This window comes from Dermacentor albipictus, chromosome 3 (genome assembly GCF_038994185.2).
Source record: "Dermacentor albipictus isolate Rhodes 1998 colony chromosome 3, USDA_Dalb.pri_finalv2, whole genome shotgun sequence".
NCBI lineage: Eukaryota > Metazoa > Arthropoda > Arachnida > Ixodida > Ixodidae > Dermacentor > Dermacentor albipictus.
The window spans coordinates 48,736,389-48,759,507 of record NC_091823.1 but is presented as its reverse complement, the minus strand read 5'-3'; the positions used below and the strand labels follow the sequence as shown (position 1 = coordinate 48,759,507).

The 23,119-nt window shown below is 42.9% G+C and overlaps 1 protein-coding gene across 1 annotated transcript in view; it reads left to right on the top strand.

The window, feature by feature from the left end:
* The window catches only part of unc-45 (unc-45 myosin chaperone), a 37,225-nt gene extending 17,434 nt beyond the window's left edge, over positions 1–19,791 (top strand). Inside the window, exons 14-20 of the mRNA XM_065426889.2 lie at positions 241–356; positions 1,736–1,802; positions 7,447–7,560; positions 8,223–8,338; positions 9,331–9,448; positions 12,517–12,663; positions 19,410–19,791. Coding sequence (XP_065282961.1) covers positions 241–356; positions 1,736–1,802; positions 7,447–7,560; positions 8,223–8,338; positions 9,331–9,448; positions 12,517–12,663; positions 19,410–19,697 — 966 coding nt within the window. The 3' untranslated portion in view covers positions 19,698–19,791. The remainder of the gene's footprint in view (positions 1–240; positions 357–1,735; positions 1,803–7,446; positions 7,561–8,222; positions 8,339–9,330; positions 9,449–12,516; positions 12,664–19,409) is intronic.
* Positions 19,792–23,119: the final 3,328 nt, after the last annotated feature.

The following is a 23,119-nucleotide window of genomic DNA, read 5'->3' as shown; positions in this document are numbered from 1 at the left end:
GCTCCAAAATGCTGAAGGGCATTCCCACCACTGCTGTCCCTTACTTCATGCAGTAGGCTGGACATGTGTGTAGCTTCGGGGCTGCGCAATAGTTAGGTTGTTATGCTGCATTGAGAAATGGTATAGTACTAAAATGTGTGACTTTTCATCAGTGCATATCTTGTAAGTGTGCTCGACTGCTTCTCGACTGCTTATGTGCTTTCAAAATTTGTGACCGCCATGGTCTTTTACTCCTTATAGGACTCCAAGGAACATGTCGACAAGCGCACGAAAATTCTTGCCGAATCGGGTGTCACCGTGGCACTCGTGGCCCTGTCATCAACAGAAAGCAAGAACAGTCGGGAAATGATTGCCAGGTAGAACCACCTTTTTGTCTGGCTTAAAATTCATCCCCCATGTTGTAACTAACACAAAGGTTAATTGCTGAAACCGAGTTAGCTAAGCTGAAGTTAGCTAATATAGTAGAATAGCTTTTCATTCCAGGATGAGGTTGGTTTGGTGCCTTTGTTGACATTCAATACAAACTGGAAGAAAGCACATGGAAAGATTAAACGTCACCATTGGGATGTAACAAGCTCCCATGCAATTTGTGCTGCTTTAGCGACTGGACTACAAAAGAAGTGGGCTCCTTGAAAAGTACAAGTCAGCAAAGAGTCGGTGTCAACTTCTCAAGCTCGCAAAGTGTTTCAAGATGTGGCAAAAAGCTGCCGCTGCTGGTAGAAAAGAAAGAAAGAAAAAAAAGAAGAAAAATAAATGAAATTTCTTGGCTGTTTGTGATATTTCTTATGTACACCATGTAAGACTACAGAACATTGTCAAAGAGCTTGTAACGCTGTTTTGTGACATGGCAGGTTATTTAACAGGCTCAAAAGACACCTAGGCTCAGGCATTTTGCCAAAGGCAAACGCATCACAATTTCGGCTTGTATATTTGGTCAAGAGCAGCTGTTAACGAGGAAGAAATGCAGGGAAACTAGCGTGTTTGATCTCTTCATTATCTCTAATAGTTTTGCAGGTGGTGCAGACTAAGTATTGTCATGTGGTAGTGATGGTGAAGAAGGCAGCAAAACTGTGAATAATGGAACTAGCATTTTATTGGGCCAACCTGCGCCCTCAAAAGCAAGTTGCACTCAAAGAACAATGATAGCGGCAAACACAGTCGGCGATCATCGAAAGTCTGATGTGCCAGTCAAGTGTGTTGGCTTTCATACACCAGTCATCGAAGGTTCCAGAGTAATCGCTAGTGCCCATGTATCTTCTAGAAAGTTCTACACCATTCGCGTCGCATATACATGAAACCAGATTACACAAGGTTCGCTCACAACAGACAGCGCGTAAAGCCATTGATAGTATTGGAGAAACTTCCCATACATGCAGGCACGTCCTGCACTGTGTGATAACATTTGTTAGGCAGTGAAAAGCGGTCACCCTTAAAAGATAAAGTGCATGGGTCAATATTTAGAAGTGCGGGGCTTAGCAACTGGAAGTAAAAATAATCCTGTGCAAGCTTTGCCAGCTGCAAATTGCCTTGGCGTAATCGCCTCACGGATTATGCGATTATTTTCACTTTTTTTTCTTTGGCCTTGTTAATTTGAATAATTTTCAAAATTTTTTTAATGCTTGCAGATGTTGCATGCCATCATGTTTTCAACATGTGTATCATGTCTCTTGAGGAGGGAATGTAAACATATGCTGAATGACCGAAGAATTTATCATCTTTCATTATTTCTCTTCAGGATATTCAATGCAATATGTGAGCATCAGGAACTCCGTGGCCATGTTGTTCAGCAAGGTGGGGCTAAGGTAAGGCAAATGGTGCACTGCTTTATTTAAGTCATAGAAGGCTGCTTGAGAATGTGAAGAAAGAAATACATTAAGTATGTATTATAGCTACGAGACAGTGAATTGGCTGTTACTGTTGGTCGGACGAAGATGACGGTGACGGAAGTGGCCGGAGGTTTGCGCAACAGCTTCGCATCAGTCGCCGCTGCTTGAGGCTGTTGTAACCTTATGCGTAGTAATAATTTGTAAATATATGTTATCTCCGTAACGTCCTTTTTGGTGGAGGTGCTGGGTAAACCTGACGTTGTGCTGGCTTCATCAACCAAGCACAGAACTTCAAACTGGTCACCGTCTTGGTTGCTCTGCGGTGACCATCGAAGTGACGACGGTGCAGCAGCCACCGGCTCCTGTGATTCTGTTACACCCACGAGACCTGGGAACCTTTTCTGGCATGGATGGCTTGGATGTCGAAGAGTGGATCGACATGTATGAACACATCAGTGACCGCAACATTTGGGAACCCACACTGATGTTAACCAATGTGATTTTCTACCTGAAAGGAACGGCACCTGCGTGATAACACACGCATAAAGATCGTACAAGTTGGGACGCTTGAAAGGTGAAGCTGGGCGAGTTGTTCGGCAGGCTATTTGGCTGTCAGCAGGCTGCTAAACAAGAGCTGGGATCTTGCGTCCAGCCAACCACAGTATCGTACATTTCATACATACAGGACGATCTGGGCCTTTGTCGAAAAGCTGTCACAAAAATGACCGAAGCTGACAAGATTTCACACATATTAGCTGACGACACGTTTAATCTACTTGTATTCAAGGACTGTATGACGGTCGATGTCATAGTTAAGGAATGTCAATGTTTTGAACAAGCGAAGAGCTGCCGCATCACCCACCAGTTCCTTTGGCTGCCTAACACCACTGCCACATCATCCTGCGAAGACCCACCAATGTCTGCGCAGTCTACAATGTCAGATGATGTGCACTGTCCACTGCAAACTTGAAGCAATAACTCCTACAGCCGTCCCTCCAAATGTTGAGTCAGCCAACCTGCCCACCGTGTCGCTCACACAAGCAGTCGTCCGCCAGGAGTTTGCGAACCTGGGTTTATCATCCGCCGTCTGTTCCATCCGTGCACCTGAACATACTCCTGCAAATGCCTCCCAGAATCAGGATTACCCTTTGCGCTACAGAAACCCTGCTGACTGGAGAATGGCAGACGACTGACCCATATGTTTCAACTGCTCCTGCGTTGGACACATTGCCTTTCACTGCCGCAGTAGCTGGTCATTGCCTTCAGGCTGGACCACTGGATCTTGGTGTCATACTGGAGGCGACATTCGAAGTTTTTCTCCTCGTTCTGACCCACATGCTTCCGACGCTGCCATTCGACACTCGAGGTTTAGCTGCTCATCATCCCCACAAGGCTCTAACGCCAATCTCTATTGTCACAACTATGCTGGTCCTTCTCCCCTGCACGGCCTTGTACCTATGCTCCAGAAAACTAAGTCGTGCAGCTCCCGGAGGTGATGCTGCATCAGTGATCCTGTATGAAAATCCTCTGTTGACTGTACCTATGCACTGAAACCTTCTGGACATTCAAATGGATGTCGTTACCGTTATGGCCCTCATAGACACCGGAGCGCAGAATTCAATAATGAGCACTGCTCTCCATAGTCAGCTCTGCAAAGTTATTACGGCTGCTATTCAGAACACTGTACGAGTCGCTGATGGCAGCAAATCTGCTGTTCTTGGAATGTGCACTGCCCGAGTGTGCATTGCTGGCCATCATACCACTTTACCACTCTACCACTTTAATGTCATGCCTTTCGGTCTTTGCAGTGCACTGGCCGCATTTGAGCATGTGATGGATTCGCATATTTGTGGCCTGAAATGGCCAACCTGCTTGTGCTACCTTGACAATTTCATTGTTTTGTTGCCAACATTTGACAGCCACCTTCAGCACCTCTCCGAGAATCTCGAGGTATTCCGCAATGCCGGCCTCCAGCTCAACGCCTCAAAATGACGTTTTGGACGTCGTGAAATAACAGTACTTGGCCATCTTGTACCCAATACCGAAAAACTTTGTGCCGTGAAGAATTTTCTTGTCCCTTGTTCGGCTAAAGACGTACGAAGCTTCATTGGATTGTGCTCTTATTTCCACCGTTTCATCAGTAATTTCGCCGACATTGCGCGTCCCCTTAACTGCACTTCTCAAAACAAACGTTGCTTTTACATGGAGCTCACCTCAAGCTACTGTCTTTTTAGCACTTATTGATGCCCTCACGGCTTCTTCTACTTTAGTGCATTTTGATCCAGTTGCACCAACAGAACTTCGCACAGATGCCAGCGGCCATGGAATCGGTGCTGTCATCGCTCAGCGTCAAGGCGGACACGACTGCGTTAATGCTTACACTAGCCGCCTCTTGTCTGCTCTGGAGAAGAATTACCCAATCACAGAACGAGAGTGTTTTGCTCTTGTCTGGGCTGTCGCCAAATTTTGTCCCTGCCTGTTTGGCCACACCTTTACCGTCGTAACTGATCATCATGCCCTCTGTTGGCTTTCTTCGCTCTAAGACCCTACAGGCTGCCTTGGTCGTTGGGCTCTTCACCTGTAAGAATACTTGTTTCCGGTAGTGTAGTACACAAGTCTGGTCAGCTTCATAAAGATTCCAATTGCCTGTCACGGCATCTTGTGGATTCCCCTGATGTTCTCGAGCAAGACACCGACGCCTTTGTCTTGTTAATCTGGGACCTCGTTAATATACGGGACGAACAATGCTGCGACTCAGCTTTACATTCTATTACTGACAGTCTTAGCTCTGCCACACCTGACTTTTCACTCCACTTGTTCAGCCTTCACGACAGCACCTTATACTGCCTTAGTGCCACGAGACATCGAACGGGCGGTTACTGTTGGTCGGACGAAGACGATGTCGAAGCGGCCAGAGGCATGCGCAAGAAGCCTTGCATGAGTTGCTGCTGCTTGTGGCTGTAGTAACCTTATATAGTAATATTGTGATAATTTGTAAATATATGTTATCCCCATAACAGTATAGTAGTAGAATGCTAATTTCTCATCATGCTAAGATAGTGCTTCACACATCTGTACTGATTGCATCAAATGTACAGATAACCTAAGGTTCAGAATTCTCAGCTTGTTAGGTGTTCTCAAAGCTCTTGTGCATTTTGTTGCATTTATGTGTCTCTTGTATGTTTTTCTTTACTTGTTCCTCTCTCTTTTGTGCTGGGTACCAAGCAAAAGATGTCCTTTACTTCCCAAGTTTCTTTTTAGTCTCCCGAGCTTTTCCATTACCATTTTCTTGCGTTTGTAATCCTACTCCTGCTTGAAACTTGTGCCTCCTTTATAACCTGTGTTGTCAGGCTTTCTTTTCTTTTCGAATATTTCTAAAAACATCCAAGATGTTGCCTTTGTGTAAGAGAGACTAGACGGGCTGCAAGCACATGCAAGGTGACTCTATCAATAAACAGTAGTGACACTCGCCCTTACAAAACCTGTACAGCCTAGGAGTTACGTTGAATAAAGAATATTTATTTATTTATTCAATATACCTTACAGGCCCGAAGAATGGGCATTGGGTAAGGGAAGCTTCAAAAATTTTACATAGTGTATAGAGCATACAATTATACAGAACATAAAATGCTTTGTTAATAATAATACAAGGAATAATCAAGTTTACATGAACTCTAAAACCCTCAGATTGAAAAATAAAAAAGGCATACAAAAAGCAACGCAGACAAGAAGTTATTTAAAGTAATAAATAAATGTTTATGTCGTGACGAAATTTTTCTTTGTTAGCTTCAGCTACCAGGATATCGGAAAGGTCGTTCTGCAAGTATACAACACGTGGAAGCGCAGATGAGTTAAAAGAGTCTGTTTTACCATAGATGCGCATGAAAGCAACATGATTATGCAATCTTCATTATGGATCATTATGGATCATTATGACACAAGACACCTGAGGCAATTGTGGAAAATACTGAGAGTTCACTAAGCTATCCTGCCATAAACAGAAAAACCAACAGAGCTGACAACCAGATAAAGAGTTGAACAGTTATCTGTGATGATTACCTATGGATGAAGTTCAATTTAGGAAGGCACCAGGAGATTGATGCAGGGGTCGGGAAGCATCAGCCAGTTACATGCGATGGGCGTGAGCACAGGCTTGGCTGTTACCTTGCCGTTTAATAGCAGTCACAACCAGATGTTGCCTTCCCTATTCGAAGGCATGCTGTGGTTGAATGAAAACTCTTTGGGTCTAGGCCCAGGCATCTGGCACACCACTTTTCTTTGCCCCGTTGGCCTGCTTCTGGAGAGCAGTCAAGGCCATGCAGACTGCAGCCTGCTACAAGGTGGCGTTAGGCTGCCAGGATTAACAGAGTTGGCAAGGTAGTTAGGCAAGGAGCCTGGGTCCAAATTGTGGTCAAGCTACCATCCATGCGCTTTCCCTTGATTGAATGACCAACACGTTCTCGTCACCTTCAGTGTTCTCTCTTTGTCTGTTTCTTCACCAAAGGCACACCTTAGATTTTGCCGATTGGTGCTTTATTTTTGCTGTTAACTTGTTCACTGTGGCGTGGGTCATGAGTGTGTTATGGCAGTCATTCCCACTATGCAGCTGTGCAGGGCATTCCTGCAGTGCGCGTGCAACATCTGTGCTGGAAATCGATGGGGAGAAAAGATTCTTGTTGCTTCCGATATAACGTGTCGTGGCACCATCTCTTTGCACCTTGAAAAGTTTCAAAGGAGCACAACTCCTTGGCGACTCACTGGGGAGGTGGCATGATGCACCAGGGGGATATGTCACGTGACCTACCGGTGGGTCGTCATGCACAAGCATCAAGACATCAAAAGGTGCTACTGCCGTAGACGTGTTTATGTGCTCTGCAGACTCGCGCAAATTCTCATAGAGGGTTGTTGTGATTGTCTTATATTGCCACTGGCTGTCCGAGACACCATGCTTGCTCATTTCATACATAACACAACCTTTAAAATAAGCAGGGAGATGGGACTCAATCTTTATATATCTCACACATAACTGCTTACAACAGCATTGAAACCACTATAAAAGCAATCTAAATCAGTTTTGGCACGAAGAAAAGTTCTGGAAGCAGTTTTATGTTAAAACATCGCCACTGTCCCTGTTGCTCCCTGCTGACATGATGGTGGCACTGTACCGCAATGTAGAGCACACATGTACAACAGAAATTTTACTATCAGGCTTCATGGCAACAAAAATTTTGATGTAGGGCATGAATTTACTGTAATGCATCCCATTTTGCCATTACACCATATCCGTAGGCACAATTCTTCCCTTTTTAGTCGTCTTTCAGACTGTCGTCATTCTCTTCTTCAAATCATTGTAACAATGTATAACCAGCATCCTGGCATTATACATATTGCCCTTAAATTTTGGTTATGGTTTTATGTGCAAGAAATAATGGTACTTCTCTATAGCATGCTGCATTGAAGGTAACAGAAATCCTGTATGCAGACTTTTACCCTAGTCCATGTCTAACAATATTCCATGCATTTGTTACTTGTTTGTGTCATCATATGGCTGCATTGACTGTTGAGCACAGTGCATCAAAAGTAGACAGACTTGCTTATCTTAGTGTTGTGGTCTATGCAGGTGCTGCTCAAACTTGCTCTGGAAAACACACCTAATGGAAAAATGATAGCGGCGCAGGCATTGGCTCGGCTCGGAATCACCATTAATCCTGAAGTTGCTTTCCCTGGTCAGAGGGTAAGCCACACTTGTTTTGGTTGCTTGGTGTCGGAACTTTACACATTCATGGTGTTGTCAGCAAGGAGGGACGAACACGAACTGGAAAATTGTGATCCATGCCTGCTGTAGCATGAAGGCCATAAAGGAAACCCAAATGGCTTTTTCAGTTTCATTCTACAGCTTTCTTCTACAGTCAAGGTGAATGACGATTTTCCCTTTCGTGTTCCTCCCTTCACCTGAAGCCAAGACATGATGTCAGTGCCATGAGTGATGCTGGGATGTCTGTATAATTGCTATCGTAATAAAGGGTATTAATGAGCTTTGTGGCAACCGTCAGAATAAAAGGCATTGAAATAACATTTCCCTCCCTTAAAAGAGGGATTCAAGTGAGGCCTATGAACTAAGATTCCTTTTTTTCTTCTTTTTTCACCCTTTTTTAAAAATGTTCAGTCATCATAAGGCAATAAAGCGTTTTCTCAGGCGCTATGGCTGCAGCATCATTACATACATTGTGGTAATGACAAGCAGTTCACATATCGGTAAACTGTGACTGGCATCAATCAATCAGTGACTCGTGTCAACACTACTGTTGATGCATTTGGCACACTTGCTGCATGCTTCTAACCAGTGCTAAATGGAAATTTGTTGCGATGTTATGCCTTGCCACTTTTCTTGCGCAGGCTGTTGAGGTGGTGCGACCCCTTTTGTCCTTGCTGCACCCAGAATGCTCAGCTTTGCAAGGCTTTGAAGCCCTGATGGCACTCACAAATCTTGCGACAGTCAGTGAGAGTGTCAGGTAAGCTTTGCACTTAAAACTGGCTCTTCCAGCTATATAGCCCTTGTTCCTATGATTTTTGTTGACCTTGTGCTTGTCTGTTGAAAAGGTGCCGGAGGACAAGTGGCTGCATCTATCTCGCAGCCACAGCCAAACTAGAAAGCCTGGTCAGCAGCTAGAGACACATTAGCAAAATTATAATTAAGTTCTAAATGGCTGTTCTTCTTTTTGTAATTTTGACTTGGCTGTGTCCTTGTGGGCAATGTCTTGGGGCCCATTGCCAATCTGATTGTATTGTTAGTGAAAGCTGATGTACTCTGTGTGTTGAATGCCCTCACCTACAATATATGAAGGAAGCGTACAAATGTTATGAGGGCCACAAGCCACTTGTTTGAGATTCTTGGGCATGTACCCTAGAAAACACTTAACCTAGAGCAGAAGCATACTGCTGTCATGAGCACTGCAAGCTGGCCCTATAGCATCATAAGCTGTGTTAGGAGTATTACTAGGAGCCTAGGATATTTTGCAGCCTATAACAGGGCCTTGGAATGCTTGGCTCTTGCAAATTCAGTGACCAAGTGAACAGACCAGTGCATGTGCACTGCATGCACAACCAGTGGCAAGCGCATGAACCGTGTGGTAGGCTTGTTGTAAAATAATTTTGCAGTTCATGCTGCTGTATCCCCTTACAAAATGTGAGTACTCTCCTCTAGTGGGGACAACCATGCTGTTTTGACTGGGTTTGTTTTGTTCGGTGGTATTTTATCTTGTGTCAAAACAGAGAGCTGTAGAAAATAATGAAGATATGAGTAAAAGCTTTTCAAAAAGGACACAAAACTGTTGTCACTGCCTTATGCTTCTTAGTCCTAGATTGAGTAATATGGGAAATATTTACGGATATGTCTCTGTGGAGCCTCAGTGTAGTGAGAGGGAAAACTACTGTTGCATTGATGTGATGGGGCGTAGAAATGTGGTGGAATCTCCTGACACTAACCCATGTTGCATCTCCAAAGGGCCCGCATGATCAAGGATGAAGGCATTACAACAATAGAGAACTATTGCTATGAAGACCATGTGATGCTCAAACGAGCTGGTGTCCAGTGCATCCTGAATTTGATGCAAAGTGAAGAGGCAAGTCAGTTGTACCACTATGCAAATTATTTGTTCATATGGTATTGGGTCATGTGATTTCTGTGTGTGCATGTGTGTGTGTGTGCATGAGTGTTGTCACTAAGAAGTGGCAGCTTTGGATACTAGACAGTTTAGAGTAGAACTCCCCGAGATGTTTCATTGTTTACACTGCACATGTCAAAGTTGCAAACAGCATTTGGGGCTTGCACTGGGCACGCTATTTTTCGTATATACAGTAAACGACCGATAATTTGGACTCCATGAGGAACATAATTAAGTCGGAACTATTGTATGTCCGAAAAAAACGAATATATCCAAAAAAAAAGATCACTTTATTTACTTTGTGAGGCCCCTGTGCAAGGAACAAGTGGTTGATACATTGCTTCATGTGCTTCCGCATATGTGCAACCAAGTGGGCCTGTATTTCTGCCAGTTTTGAGTTGTGCTGTACGCCGATGTGAGGACTGAAAAGGCTTGAGTGAGATCCGCATGTGAATGCTCCAGAGTACACAACACGTAAGCCGAGTCAGAGTAGCTGTTTGACGGTGGGAGAACTTGCTCAATTATTTCATCATCGTTCAGTTTGGCACACGACAAAACCGCAATCTCAAGGTCTGCAAAATCTTCAAATGTAACGGTTGTAGGAATCGGCACACTGCAGCCTAGTAGGTCATCAATGATGTCCACATTTGAGCTCGTTGTGGTAGGCTGCAGTTCAGCCTCTTCAATTGCGGAGTCAGGCTTATTGGGACTATGAGGGCACCGTTGATGCCATTTAACACGGCCTGTCTGTAACGTCACGAGAAAGACTTCTTGGAGCTAGCAGAGCTCTCTCTGGAATGCAGACAAGCACAAAATGGCAGAACACTGTTTGAGAGGCAAACTCAACAAACAGAATCACGATAGCGGGCCAAGCACGGGGGGTGCCGGAATAGGATGTGATGATTGCGATGCTGATGTGACTTTGTAATTCAGGCAAAGCCTCCAAGATTGGCACTAGCATTTAAATTCTGAGGCATAGAGCACCGACCAAGGCTAGGCCTCAGAGACCACCATCTAAGAGACGTGTAATATCCGAAGCCGTACTTGATGTCTTGTCGAAGTTGCCAGAGGAGATAATGGCGGCAAAGTCAGCCATGGATGGAGTCTGTATAATTGAATGTAGGGCTGACGGCTGTCCGAAATATTGGTTGTCTTCACACATTAAGTCTAGGGGGCCATTGGCGGTGCCACGCAGCTGTCCAAATTGGTCCAGCAAAGCAGCTTGCCTGGGAGCCCCACAGCAGCTGTATGACCATGAAGTCAATGTGAATGTGTAGGCAGTGTTGGTGTTGAATCATTAGAACAGCCAGCAAACAAACCGTTAGCGCTTTCGATGAAGGGTGTGAAAACTCGCTTATACAGCTTTGCTCTCTTTGATGTCTCAGTTTTTCAGATTGACATAAATCTATGTTGAATTATTAAATTTTTTTCTCATCTCATGTAAAGCACGAAGATCAAATGCTAGATTAGTTGTGTTCTATAGATAAGTTGTTGAAACTGATAGTTTATAGGCTAAGAACAGCAATGTTTCGCTGCTGCCAGTCAAGTAGACAGAAATGGCTATACATACATCTAAAGCCATACATGGTATGTTGACTGGTATTGTTGATTATACCAATATTTTAAATTGAAGTTAGCAGTGAAGTTCATGTAAGCACACTATTTAAAAGTGATGTCATTCTAACTTGCTGTTCCATAACATGTGCCCTACGTGAGTAAGTCGGAGCAGAACAGAGTGATCTTTGAACCATTTTGCTTCAAAAGAGAGGAGTATCATTGCATTATATATTGCTGGTTCCATTGTTATCGTAACGAAAGCAATGGAGTAATGAGGTGAAAACAAATGCATGCATGGTAACCATTCTGCTTGGTAAGTTTTCTGCCAGATGCAGCCTGTAATGTCAGTTGTAGTTTAGCAGTTGTGGCGTATATGTCTACTTTTTGCATCCCATTTGATTTTGCGCTGGCAATGTGTTTCGTAAATCGATCAGCCAACAAGCTCATGTAAGTTGCATTCTTTTGAGCACTGTTGCATCACAGCCATTCTGTCTCTTTGTGCGGCATTGGGCGTGACACATCCATCCCACCAGAAGTGCTTCATTTTCTGCTCTTGGTCACTACCATTGGTTTCTCTCGTGTATATCCTCAGTTTAATCTCAAATGCCCACATGTAAATGACATGGACGGTGGTCATTTTATGGTTGCCCTGCACTGTGTTCAGTGTGAAAGCGCAGCCAGGTAGTATATATTCCTTGTAGAAACAGGAACTTTGATTCTGAGAGTAACAACAACAGAAATCAACCCATAACTTGGGGATGCATCACTTGCTCATGCTCTTCCACCAACTGAAGACATCCAGCGCCAGCCAGCTAACATGGAGACGTACGAAACCTGCAAGGAATGTTACGACAGCAAAACGCAGCAAAAAAGAAGAATTTGGTGCAAGACATGCAACGTTCCCCTACGTTTCACATCGAGGAACTGCTTTGCTGCATGGAATGCTCAACTGTAGGACTTCTAGTTAAATTCTTGCAGCACAAGTAGTTTTCAAAGAAACATTTTGTATATTTCTTTAAATTTTTTAACATATGTTTCTTTCAAGGTAGAAGCTTATTTTTACAGGTTTTGTTCAATTTTATTTTACAATCTTGCGTTTGGCAATTAATTTTATGACGAATCTCGTTAAAAAAAGTTGTATGCCTGAAAAGCAGATTAATTCAGCTTTGCTTCATGTATAATGCATAAAAAAATTAATTGAATTACAATGCATGCTAGTGAGTAAAGAAAATAACTGATTAATTACAAAACTACGAAAGATGTCATTAGAAGTAATTAATTACATGTAAATTGTTTGGTACAAGTCCGTTGCTTGCATCTGCTTCTGAGGCCCTGTTTTATGAAGCATTATTAGAGTAACAGTGTGCCTTTTTTTAAAAATATTACTCATGTACCTGAAAGTGAGTGCTTAACTGCATTGTGTGCCTCTTTTTTTAAAACCCACACCTTATAATCGGTATATTTGACAGGTGGTCAGGATATATGAGAAGGGTGATCGAGTTAAGTATCTGACATTATGCCTTGAGGATGAAGACTATGAGACAGCCTTAGCTGCTGCGGGAGCTTTGGCCATGCTTACATCGGTCAGCACTGAAGCCTGTCGTAAAGTGATCGAGGTAAGTCAGCCATACATTGGGCCAGATTATGTCAGGCTAATCGCTATGATCTCAAATAGCAGTGTGAATGTGATTTCACAGATTCATCAAAAGTGTCGCTTGCAGTGTTCTCAGTTGTTTCTGTATGACTTGTAGTGTTGTTTGTTAAACTGTTCTAGAAAAATGAGACATCTGGAGCAAGCAGCTCAGCGCAGTAACTTGCTGTCATGATTTAAAAACAAGTTTCCAATGCAGGTAGCAATCATTGAAAAGCTTTTTCAGGTCACCATTTCAAATTAATTTGCTTGCTAAAGATATCAATGTACCTCTAGTAGTACAGGCTGACCTCTTGGATTTTCTCTCTCTCCCTCTCTCTTACCCACAGCATTTAGAAACTTGTTTTAGGTATGCAATGAGTTCAAGTTTCGTTGCCAGATGCACGTGCTCACTTCTTTTGCAATGCCATTTTGAACTTCTCTTTTACTTGGAAAATAACTTCTGCTGTAATCTCAAAATATGTCCACTGCTATAAAGTGCTGAAACCACAGCAATGTGGCAACTTTAACATTTTTGCTAGTGCCTATAAGAACTGATCAATTTCATTGACAGTTTATCCACAAGCTGTTAAATATTTCTGTTTTAATTATTCTACTAGAAACGTCATGCGCCGTCTGAAATCACAAATGAACTTTAACTTTTTGTCAGATTTCACCATTTTTGGCAGATTGGGAAGTCTGGAAAACTAAAATTTTCGCTTAAGGTATCGTCAAAGCTGGCCTCCAGTGCTCCTAGCACTTCCTCAATAAAACGACACGAAATTGGCACTTTTGTTGGCTCAGCAACATAATTTTTTTAAGGATAGCAGCAGTGGAGACACAGAAGTTTCTCTCAAGTTGTCGAATTTTCCAATACGATGTCGATTTTCCAATACTGTTTTAATTACATCTCAAACAATGGTAGGTGCTCGTGAGGGCCTGTTATTTTCATAATTGCATTGTGCTAACATAAAGTGCAATTGTATTTTTCCCACTGTAGGTTGCTTTTATTCATCAGCATTTCAACAGAGTGTGTACAACTTATTAAGAGAAGTTCATCCCCATCCTGTGGGGTTTTCACTCGCACAAGCACAAGCGCACACAGTTGATTTCAGGCTGACCTTCGACAGAACCTTGACTAGCAGTCCAATCTCTTACATTTTGAACACAGGCTCTGCAGGAATGCCTATTCATTACTGTACAATATCGTGCAACACTTCACGTTACCGTACAGCACTACACAAGACCCCAAGCAAAGCATGTGGAGGCTCCAGAGCCACATGAATGTACACTAGACCACCTTGCTTGCACATAACAGCTGATCGAACGCGATAATCAAGTGTGAGGATGCTTCTGCATGCTTCCCTGACCTGACAACCATTGCTTTGCGAGTATAAAGATTGCAGTAAGAGATGAACCAGGTGCACGCTGCAATGAGTAAACACAAATACTCCCTGTAGAGTAGGACCTTATATGTTTTCAAATTTGCGAAGTTACTGCTTTCCCGCATAGCATGAGCATCACTATGGCTAGTATTGATGGCAACAAATCTTCATAACAATTTCGTTCTCATGATCTGACTTACAATAGTTGGGACCTAGGAGCCAGATGCATATTTTGTATATTTCAGATTTCTTTTTTACTCTCGGTACCTATTTAACAAGAAAGGAAATTACCATTTTCATTTGTGTTCCTTGAGATGCTTCTTTGGTGTTTCACATAATAATTCTCAAAAACTGGCTAAGCAATCACTAGTCCTTGAAATTCTTTCAAAACACCAGTGATAAGGCTATAATTTTATTAATGGCAATATACGCTGCAGCTATTATGTCCTGAAATAAAATGTTAAAACATAAAAACACCGAAAATAAGCCCATTTCTAATGGCAATGAAAGAGTAAACGAATTTTCCCTGTGCACAAAAAGCTGAAGCACTGTGTGAAAATGCTTCAGTATCCATATCATTGCTATGCATGGTATGTGGCAGTGTGGTTTAAGCATGAAGTGCAAAAAGGGAAGTTTAGAATTCATTTTACCCGCTAATAATTTACCATATCCTCTGAAAGAAAAATCTCTTATTCAAAACTGTCTTGCCCATAACTAGCACTTCAGTTTACTGTCTCTTTAAGAACACGATGTTGTGGCTGTGTGCGCTTTGTTGCTTCTGGTCATGTTGCATACCGGGTGTCCTAGCTTATGCAGAACAAGCAAAAAAAGAAAATTAAAGCATTCTGTGTGAATGAAACCAACATCATTGTTAGCAACTTCCTGATGAAGCCACTAGAAACAAACTTTTTATTTTCAATTACAGTATACTCTCTAAAGGAATGGAATTTCAAAGGACTAAAGAAGTGACTTCCATTTATCAGGAGTTCCTTGTACAGAGGGATTAAGGTCACAAGTGCACAGGATGCTCTTTTAGAAGGGTCCTGAGATACCCCTCGAGCTAGGTGAAAAAATACACATTCCACAGGTAGCATACACTCCTGTGAAAATCCTAGACAAATTTTTCACTCGTGCGCGGTGTGTGGGGCTCACAAGCGGGGTGTGAAGTTACCTTTTTCTCAAATACTCTGTTCAACAGAAACCTTTTCGTCACCCTTTTCGGGGCTGCCATAGTTCATGATATAGCAGATTCCCATACACGGCTGCTATTGGCCAATAGCTGATGTCCATCAAGAAGCCTGAGCTGACTATTCTCTGCTCACTCAGCTGTGCTCACCCATGTAGGAATGAAGCTTTGGCCACACTGCTTATCGGGGTGTCGAAGCCATCGGTCCTTTCTAATTCCGATTAGCGTGGAACACTCAACTAGTCTCAGACAGTGCAAGACTTAAGCCGAGACCACACATACGCTATGCCTGCCACACCTCACAATGAATTATGGTTAGCATCTACAAGGAATGTATGCCAGTGTATGCTCATTCCCAGATGCTCCTGGCTAGACGTGTCTCGTAATGAGCTTTGTATTGAGCACTACAAAGTGTGCAATCTGGATTTGTCTACTATTGGTGCAGGACAAAGCCAGTTTGCACCATGTAGCATGGACGGGCTGGAGCACGCGACCACTCACTTGAGCCCACAGGGCACTTACAGTTGCATGTAGCCACGCTTTGCTGCATAGCATAAATATCGCGGCAGCCGCAGAGTGGCGTGACGAGCCCCGCTCCGCTCACTTTAACATTGTAAATGGGGTATCGCCGCTCTATCGCCACCAGCACTCCTTCGCTCCTTCAGAATGGAGGACATTGAGAAGGAATGAGAGTGAATGGGAAAGGTAAATACTGCCGCTTGTATCTATGCTTGTACTAGGTCTTTTTGAAAAAATCTATTTTGGTAATATATTTCTGGGGGGTACCAAACTCGTTGAAAGGCATTTTTGAGGCTTCTGAGAAATGTGCTTCAGGGCCTCTTAAAGAGGCAGATAATAGGTATAACAGATCTGATTACAAGGCTGCTTCTTACAAAGTTTCTACATGCAAGCATGCACTCACTGGAGCTACCGGCGCAAAACATAATTATATATTTTAAAAAAATTGATGTAGTCAAGTAAATAACTGTTTTAGTGAAGCAACCACTCTCGATGTCACCAATAACTTTTGTCTCCGTCTCCAGCGTGAGCACATTGTACAGGCATTTCTATGCTGCCATCAGAAATGCAAAGTAAACACAGCTCACCAACATTGCTAACACAAAGGTACAATAGCCAGCCACAACTGCAGCAGAGCCACACTGACCATGGCATCAACAGCAGCAGCCAGCAAGAGGTGCCTTGGTAGGGTGTCCGGATGGCGCTGCTATCGACTTCCATTAATTCGATCCTGACGGGAATGGCAAAATCAATCGAGTTATCTGGAGGGTCGAATTAATCAAGATGCAGAAAAAAAACACCAAAACTGATTCATCAGACTGATTCATTTGGCAGTATTTCCCCAATTCTAACTTGCTCGCGCGTGCTCGATCTTTTAGCAAGAAAAATTGTTGAAGAATGGTGGCCGGTTTTCTAAAGTCAGCTTCGCCACACAGGTTTCTAAAGTAACGTTCTCCACATGTCATTAGTGTTACGCAGCAAAGTATGCGAACGTTGCAAAGGAAATTATGATTCGTATCCGATTATTTCTATCGATTGCACCGCACAGGCAATTTCTGGTCCAATTTTTCTTAAGAAGAAAGGCCTGTGTTAGAATCTGCTAAATACCGTAATCGAAACATTGTGAGCTACGATTATTGCTTCAAAAACTTCCTAGGGCGGGCAGAAAATAGGCGTTTTCTACGAGAGATGACGTGTGCCCAACCCATTCACTCTCCCTTAAAGGGACTGACAACCAATGTTTAAGCACCTAGTTCTTTGTGGTGCAATGCAAAGCTCACCCTCAGTAGTGTTTACAGCTGCAGTGGCTACTTCCAAAAGTGTGTGGATATTTTGTAAACAGAATTTTTCGATCTGAGCAGCCTCTAAAGAAAGTAAGAGTCCCTCCTCCAGCAACGCTGGGAAGTGAGAGTGATGCCGATAGCCCGCCTCGCAAGTTGTGAATGCTGCCCATCGTTTTGCTTTCACAGGAGTGAGCCCAACTGTGGTTAAGCACCTACATATTGACCTTTTCAACAACAGCTTTTGAAAATGAAAAGCTAGTACAAGACGTTTGCATTGTTTACATACATCTATAATTTTTGCGCCGCATCTTTCTCTAAGTACGCGCCTGTGTCATGGCTGTTGGGGCCTTGTCGTCGTTATTCTATATATAGGTGAGCTAAGCCGACTCATTGAAAAAGAAGGCGAAGGCAGAGCCACTTTTCTGCTCACTGCAAACGAAGGCCTATTTGTACATCGTAAGTTACAAAATGTTATAACAGAAAAAAGTCTACTGCATTTGAATACTAATAAAAAGACACTAATAGAAGTTCACATGATAGATCTCTTATGCATCTTCATGTTTTTGCCGCATGGGGTGCCAAAAGTCATTTGTCGTGGCTTTTGTGAGGAATATAAAACTGTAAATCCATGTTTGATGAGAAAAACATGGGCTGTTTTAACCCATACGATAGGTAATCTTTCTATCCACGGGGTTAATCTCGATTCATGTTCTGAGCGGTTGTCTGTCCCTTTAAGCTTTGCCGAGACAGACGCTGCCACTAAAGAAGAAGCTATCGGGATCACCATAGGGGTCAGGCGCATGCTTGCTGACTGGTCAAGTTTGAATTATCCGGTGAAGGCCAATTTTAGGATTGAAATAATAAAATTTTATCCCATGGAAATGCATGGGCACTGGCCAGGGTCGAATTAACTGGAGTCCAATTAATGAAAGTCTGTTATATTCTGGACATTGTCAAATTGTCATCTTGTCAGCTCCGATTATCCCAGAAGGGTGTTGCGGCCTCTCTGATTGGATCAAAATGTCGCCATGACAGAATTCAACAATATTATGGAATTTAACGATTTTCAGAATAGCACTCCTAGTTTTGGCGAGAAAACTTGAAGAGGAAAGGCAGGAAAGGATTGAACAGTGATGAGTGTTGCGATGCTGCAGAGATAGACCACTCAGTTTCATTTTCTGTAATATTTTTTGTTATGTTACCTGGAGTTGGAAAATATGTGATTCTGTTGAAGGAACTTTTTTCTTTTTTTTTTCATTGCCTTAGTGCAAAACCAACCAATCATAAGGCTGTTGTTCTACTTAAGTGGCAATTCTATTTAAGTAATTTCCTTTTACTGAGGTTGCACTGTGTAATCTTTACGGCCAGTGTCAATGCAAGATTTGCAGAGTGCATTTGAAAACATCGCTCTCGAATGTTTGTGATGTGTACCTCTTTGTGTAGCACCTTTTTCCTTGCTTTGGAGAATGTCCCTGAAACCTTTAAAAAGCCGCTACAGCTTGCTGCTTGTGCACCATATCGGCTTTTGTTTAAAGTGGAAAAAAAAACATGCTTTGAATAAGGGAGCTGGTCATTAGCAGTTGGAAGCAATGTTTTTAAATGTGCCCTACAAACCTTGTATTGACATTATAGCCATAAAGTTAATAATCAAAAGGTTCATTTATTACTAATCACTCTATTGGTAAGAAGACAAGAGGTACTGGTGGCTTACTCAGGAGGTTGCTAACAACATGCGCGGGACATTCCGAAAGTAAGTTTCAGCATTTTTTTTAGAGATGGCACACCAGGTGAATAAAAAATTGCCATAAGAATCCACACCCATTGCTGGTTCAACAATGTAAGGAGTGTCAGCGGAGGAGGAACGATGCATGTGTAGAGCGCCGAAGAAGAGAGAGTAGGCAGCAGACTGGCGTGCCCGGGGTTACTCAAGTACAGTCATGATGGCAGACAGACGTGTGCTGACAACGTGGTCACCAATGGAAGTGCGTGCTGTTATCTGGTGTGAATGGTCACCTGTTCCCGTATTGAAAGCCGCATTCTTGGGACATCACTCCCTTGCATCGCAGGGTACTCAGTTTTACCAGAGTGGTTTCTTCAAACTGATTTCACGCTATGACGGCTGTCTCAATGTCAGTGGCGACTATGTGGAAAAATAGTGCTACAGCTCATGATGCCATGGTGTATTATTTTTGGCAATAAAGTTTCCGTGCGAAAATAAATGACTAAACTTACTTTTGGAATGCCCCTCATAGTTGGTTTCCTCCACACAGATGGCTTAGCCATTTTTTTTTTTAGGTTTCTCCATGCTAGCTGAGGCACTTGGTGTGCTATGTGACCCTTGGGAAAAATGCGCGTGCAGGTTAAGGACTGGGCTGACATTTTTGGCGGCCTGGCCGCTCACAAGGATGAAGGCCTCCAGCACCGTGGCCTTTACATCCTGCACAATCTAGTGCACTCCACACGAGAGGTGGCCGAGAAGCTCGTCGACTCCAAGGTACTGGAGGTCCTTCTGGCCATCACCCAGATTGAAGGGACGGCCAGCAGCGAGAAGGCGCAGAAACTGGCACAGGAGACGCTCAAGAAGGCCGAGGAGTGGAAACTTATTGAGAAGTCTGAGCAGCCTGATGGTGACGACGACATTCAGTGAAATTTTAGGAAGCGCAATGATAGGCGAGCTGACGGTGCACTATGTGGGGGGCGCTGAAGAAACGAGACAATAAACCTGTTTTTATGCTACTTTATGAAGTGACCACTTGTTTGTTTTTTCTAACTGTGCTTGAGCCTCTCTTGGCTTGTTTAATGTGAGACTGTTGCAGTTCATCTGAAGTTGCCGCAGTATAATCGAATACAGAACAGTAGTAGTCTAACATTTCAGTCAAACCTCGTTATAAGACAGTTGCATCAGGCACAAAAATACCTTCGTTGTATCTGATGTTTGTTGTAAATATATATTAGCTACATACTGATAGTATCAGTCAGGAAATATTGTTTCTTTGTTATATTTGATGATTCGTCATGTTTTTTTATCAAGGTTAGGCTGCAGTACTTGTGCAAGTGAATATAATAAAGCAGCACTCTAGCACTAGCACTGTTCGTATCATAATTCATCATAAGAATGACTATCTTGATCGTGAAAGTAAATGCATACATCAGCCAAATTTTGTCAAGAAACAGCTTCCCTACTAAAGCTCAGTAGCATTAACCTTATCTTCTGCAGGAACACGTTCATTCTAGAAAGATTGAGGAATCTTTTTTTTTCTGGGGAAAAAAGAAAAGGTCCGAACATGCAGGAATATTCAGCACTGTGGTTTGACCACAAAATAAAAAAAAAAGAGAAACTTTGCTTCGCCTAATTTGATAATAACCAATTACTTCAGCAGACTTGTGTCCCTTCATTGGTGGCAGAGAGGTTAGTTTGGTGTAGTGTAGTGGCTCCTGAAATGCCACTAGTAATAGCTGAGAAACTAAGATGTCTTCACTAACATAACTAAAACTGATAACCTTTAATATAATCACCTCGGCACACAAATTTCAACTGTGGAACGAACCATTCTGAGGACCTTAGCGCCATGCTGGTCCCTGGTGGTCATGTGCAAAGCATTATGGGAGTAGGGCGCGCCGACCAAATGCAAGGCTCTCAAGGAGCCATCATTTCTGTACTCGCACGTTGTGATAAAACGGCCGTGGTACTCAATTGGAACTGTTGTTCATCCCTGTATTGTGTGTGTTTGCGGTGCCACACACTTCGCTAAAAAAGCTGCTTAACTCTTACTGTGCCCAATGGGAATTGTTAGCCCGCTAACAATGGTTTCAAACATCATTTTTGAGACCTTCTGCGCCACTCATGGACACATTGTACCAGCCGATGTGTAGCAGGAGAGTTAAACTTTGTTTTTATAGAGTTCGTTTTACCCTGCTTGGTGGCCATTCTTGAACGGCTACAAAGATGCGTGCACATGCTCGTCAGAGTTGAAAACGGTCACCTTCAGAAGTGGCATGCATGCTCTGTAACTGATTTCGCAATTTGTGTCTGTGGCTGATTTCATCAATGGCTCAAGCAGCAGCAACTTGGAGGATGCAGCCTTTTCATCCTGACCGATTCTGAGAGCGGCGACGACAGAAATCAGCCTGAAGCTTGAGGATGCACCGTGAGTTTGTGCTCCTCTACCAAGTGAAGCCAGTCATCAATAACCAGCTAACATGTTCACATATTGAAACTGCAAGAAATGTTACCGACAGAAAAACGTGGCAGACTACAAGAGTTTACTGCAGAACTTTCAAAATTCCCCTATGTTTCACATCGAGGAAGTGCTCTGCTGCATGGCACGTCCAAGTGTAGTTCTTCCAGTTAAAATATTTATAGTGCAAGTAGTATTCAAAGAAAAACTGATTTCCTTGCAGATTGGGACTATGAGATAGTGGAACACTTTGCATATGTAAAAGAATGTTTAGCATTTTATTCTCAGATACAAGCATTACAAGTTTTGTTCAATTTTATTCTACAACCTTGCTTTTGGCAATTTCCATTTTTTTTATCAGATGAATCTAACGAAAGTTTTAAGCCTGAAAAGCAGATTTATTCTGCTTTTCTTTCATGTAATATTACATAAAATTTTGAGTGCAGTAGCTTCTTCTTCAGAAAAAAAAATAGTGCTACCTACAAAAAAAAAAGCTATTTTTGCCACAATAGGGAAACAGTTAAAGTACTCTTAAAGAAAGAACCCTTAATTTACTATAAAGATGCTTTTCTGCGAACCATAATGAGTTTCATTTCCCAGGAGGTGTTTGCGCTGTGACGCCATGTCGCAGAGGTTGGTCACGAGGGAGCAGAACACAGGGAGCAGTCATTTCCCATGCTGCTACTCGTATCGTGGCACTATGCAGCAGCATAACAGTCATCCTAAAAAGCCGGAGCCAGAGTGAAAACTTCATGATGCTTTGTTCCCATGTGACCACTTCTTAGGTCACGACGTCATGACACACGCACGCACCTCACAGGAAATAAAACTGAAATTGGTTCATAGAAAAGCTATTATATAGGGTTCTCTCGTGCTTTCCTGTATGTTCTCTAGGGTTTTGAAGTCAAGGATCTTCATTTATGTTGTTAGCTGGAGCATTGAGTTGGAACAATGTTTTTGAATATGAGGGCTAAAGTTACTAAAACATCTGTAAGCCAGAGGTCACAGTCTGATTACCACGAGTTATGCTGTGACCCATAACTTCATTAAACTAGTTTGTTTTGTGGCTTCAAGTGACAGCATGTTTTTTTCTTCACAAGTTCCGAACGTAAACACCACAAAACAAACATTTGCAGCAAGTCCACATCGCAATGCTGTATGCAGTAGTATATTCTGTTTTTATTGTGAAAGCATCAAATGGCCAATTTGAGTGAAAAAGCCGGCGTCTGTAGCAGCAAAACAGCACCTAAATTCCTATTGGCTGCACCGCTACGTCACGTGCGCACATTGACGGAGCGGGCATCCCCGTGACACCACATCACCCTCGCTCTCGGAAGTCTGTTACCCATGCATTTCTTGTATGCACAAGCTGTCGCCTGCCTTCTAACTTCACCTCGGTAATTGCTATAAAGATATTAATGTAAAAAAACAGAATAAATCCGAAAGGAAGAACATTGGCAGCAATGAGTTTTGAACCTGGGACCCCACGCTCAGGAGCAGAGTGCCTTACCCACTGGGCTAAACCAGCGCGTCTTAAATAGCAGACCTCTGCTCTCTGCTTTGTGACATCACGCTACTTGAACTGAAATTTCTATTGCCAAGCCCGGCGTGACAAAAGTGGCAACGTCAAAATCACCATGGCTTACTCAGGAGCATCTCCATTAGATTCAATGCCAGTCAGGCAAGGTAGCATGACGTCAGGGATCGAAGTGCAACGAACTTGTGATATGCAGGAAACGTTGGCCGAGCGTCTCAATGCACTCGCTTGCCCACGAGGAGCTCATACCTCAAAGAACTGCTCAGCGGTGTTCAACTGCACATTAATGCTGTCGCATTCACAACTCGTAAGCAGTGCTTAGGTGTCCTTGGACTTTTTCGATGTACAACCAAA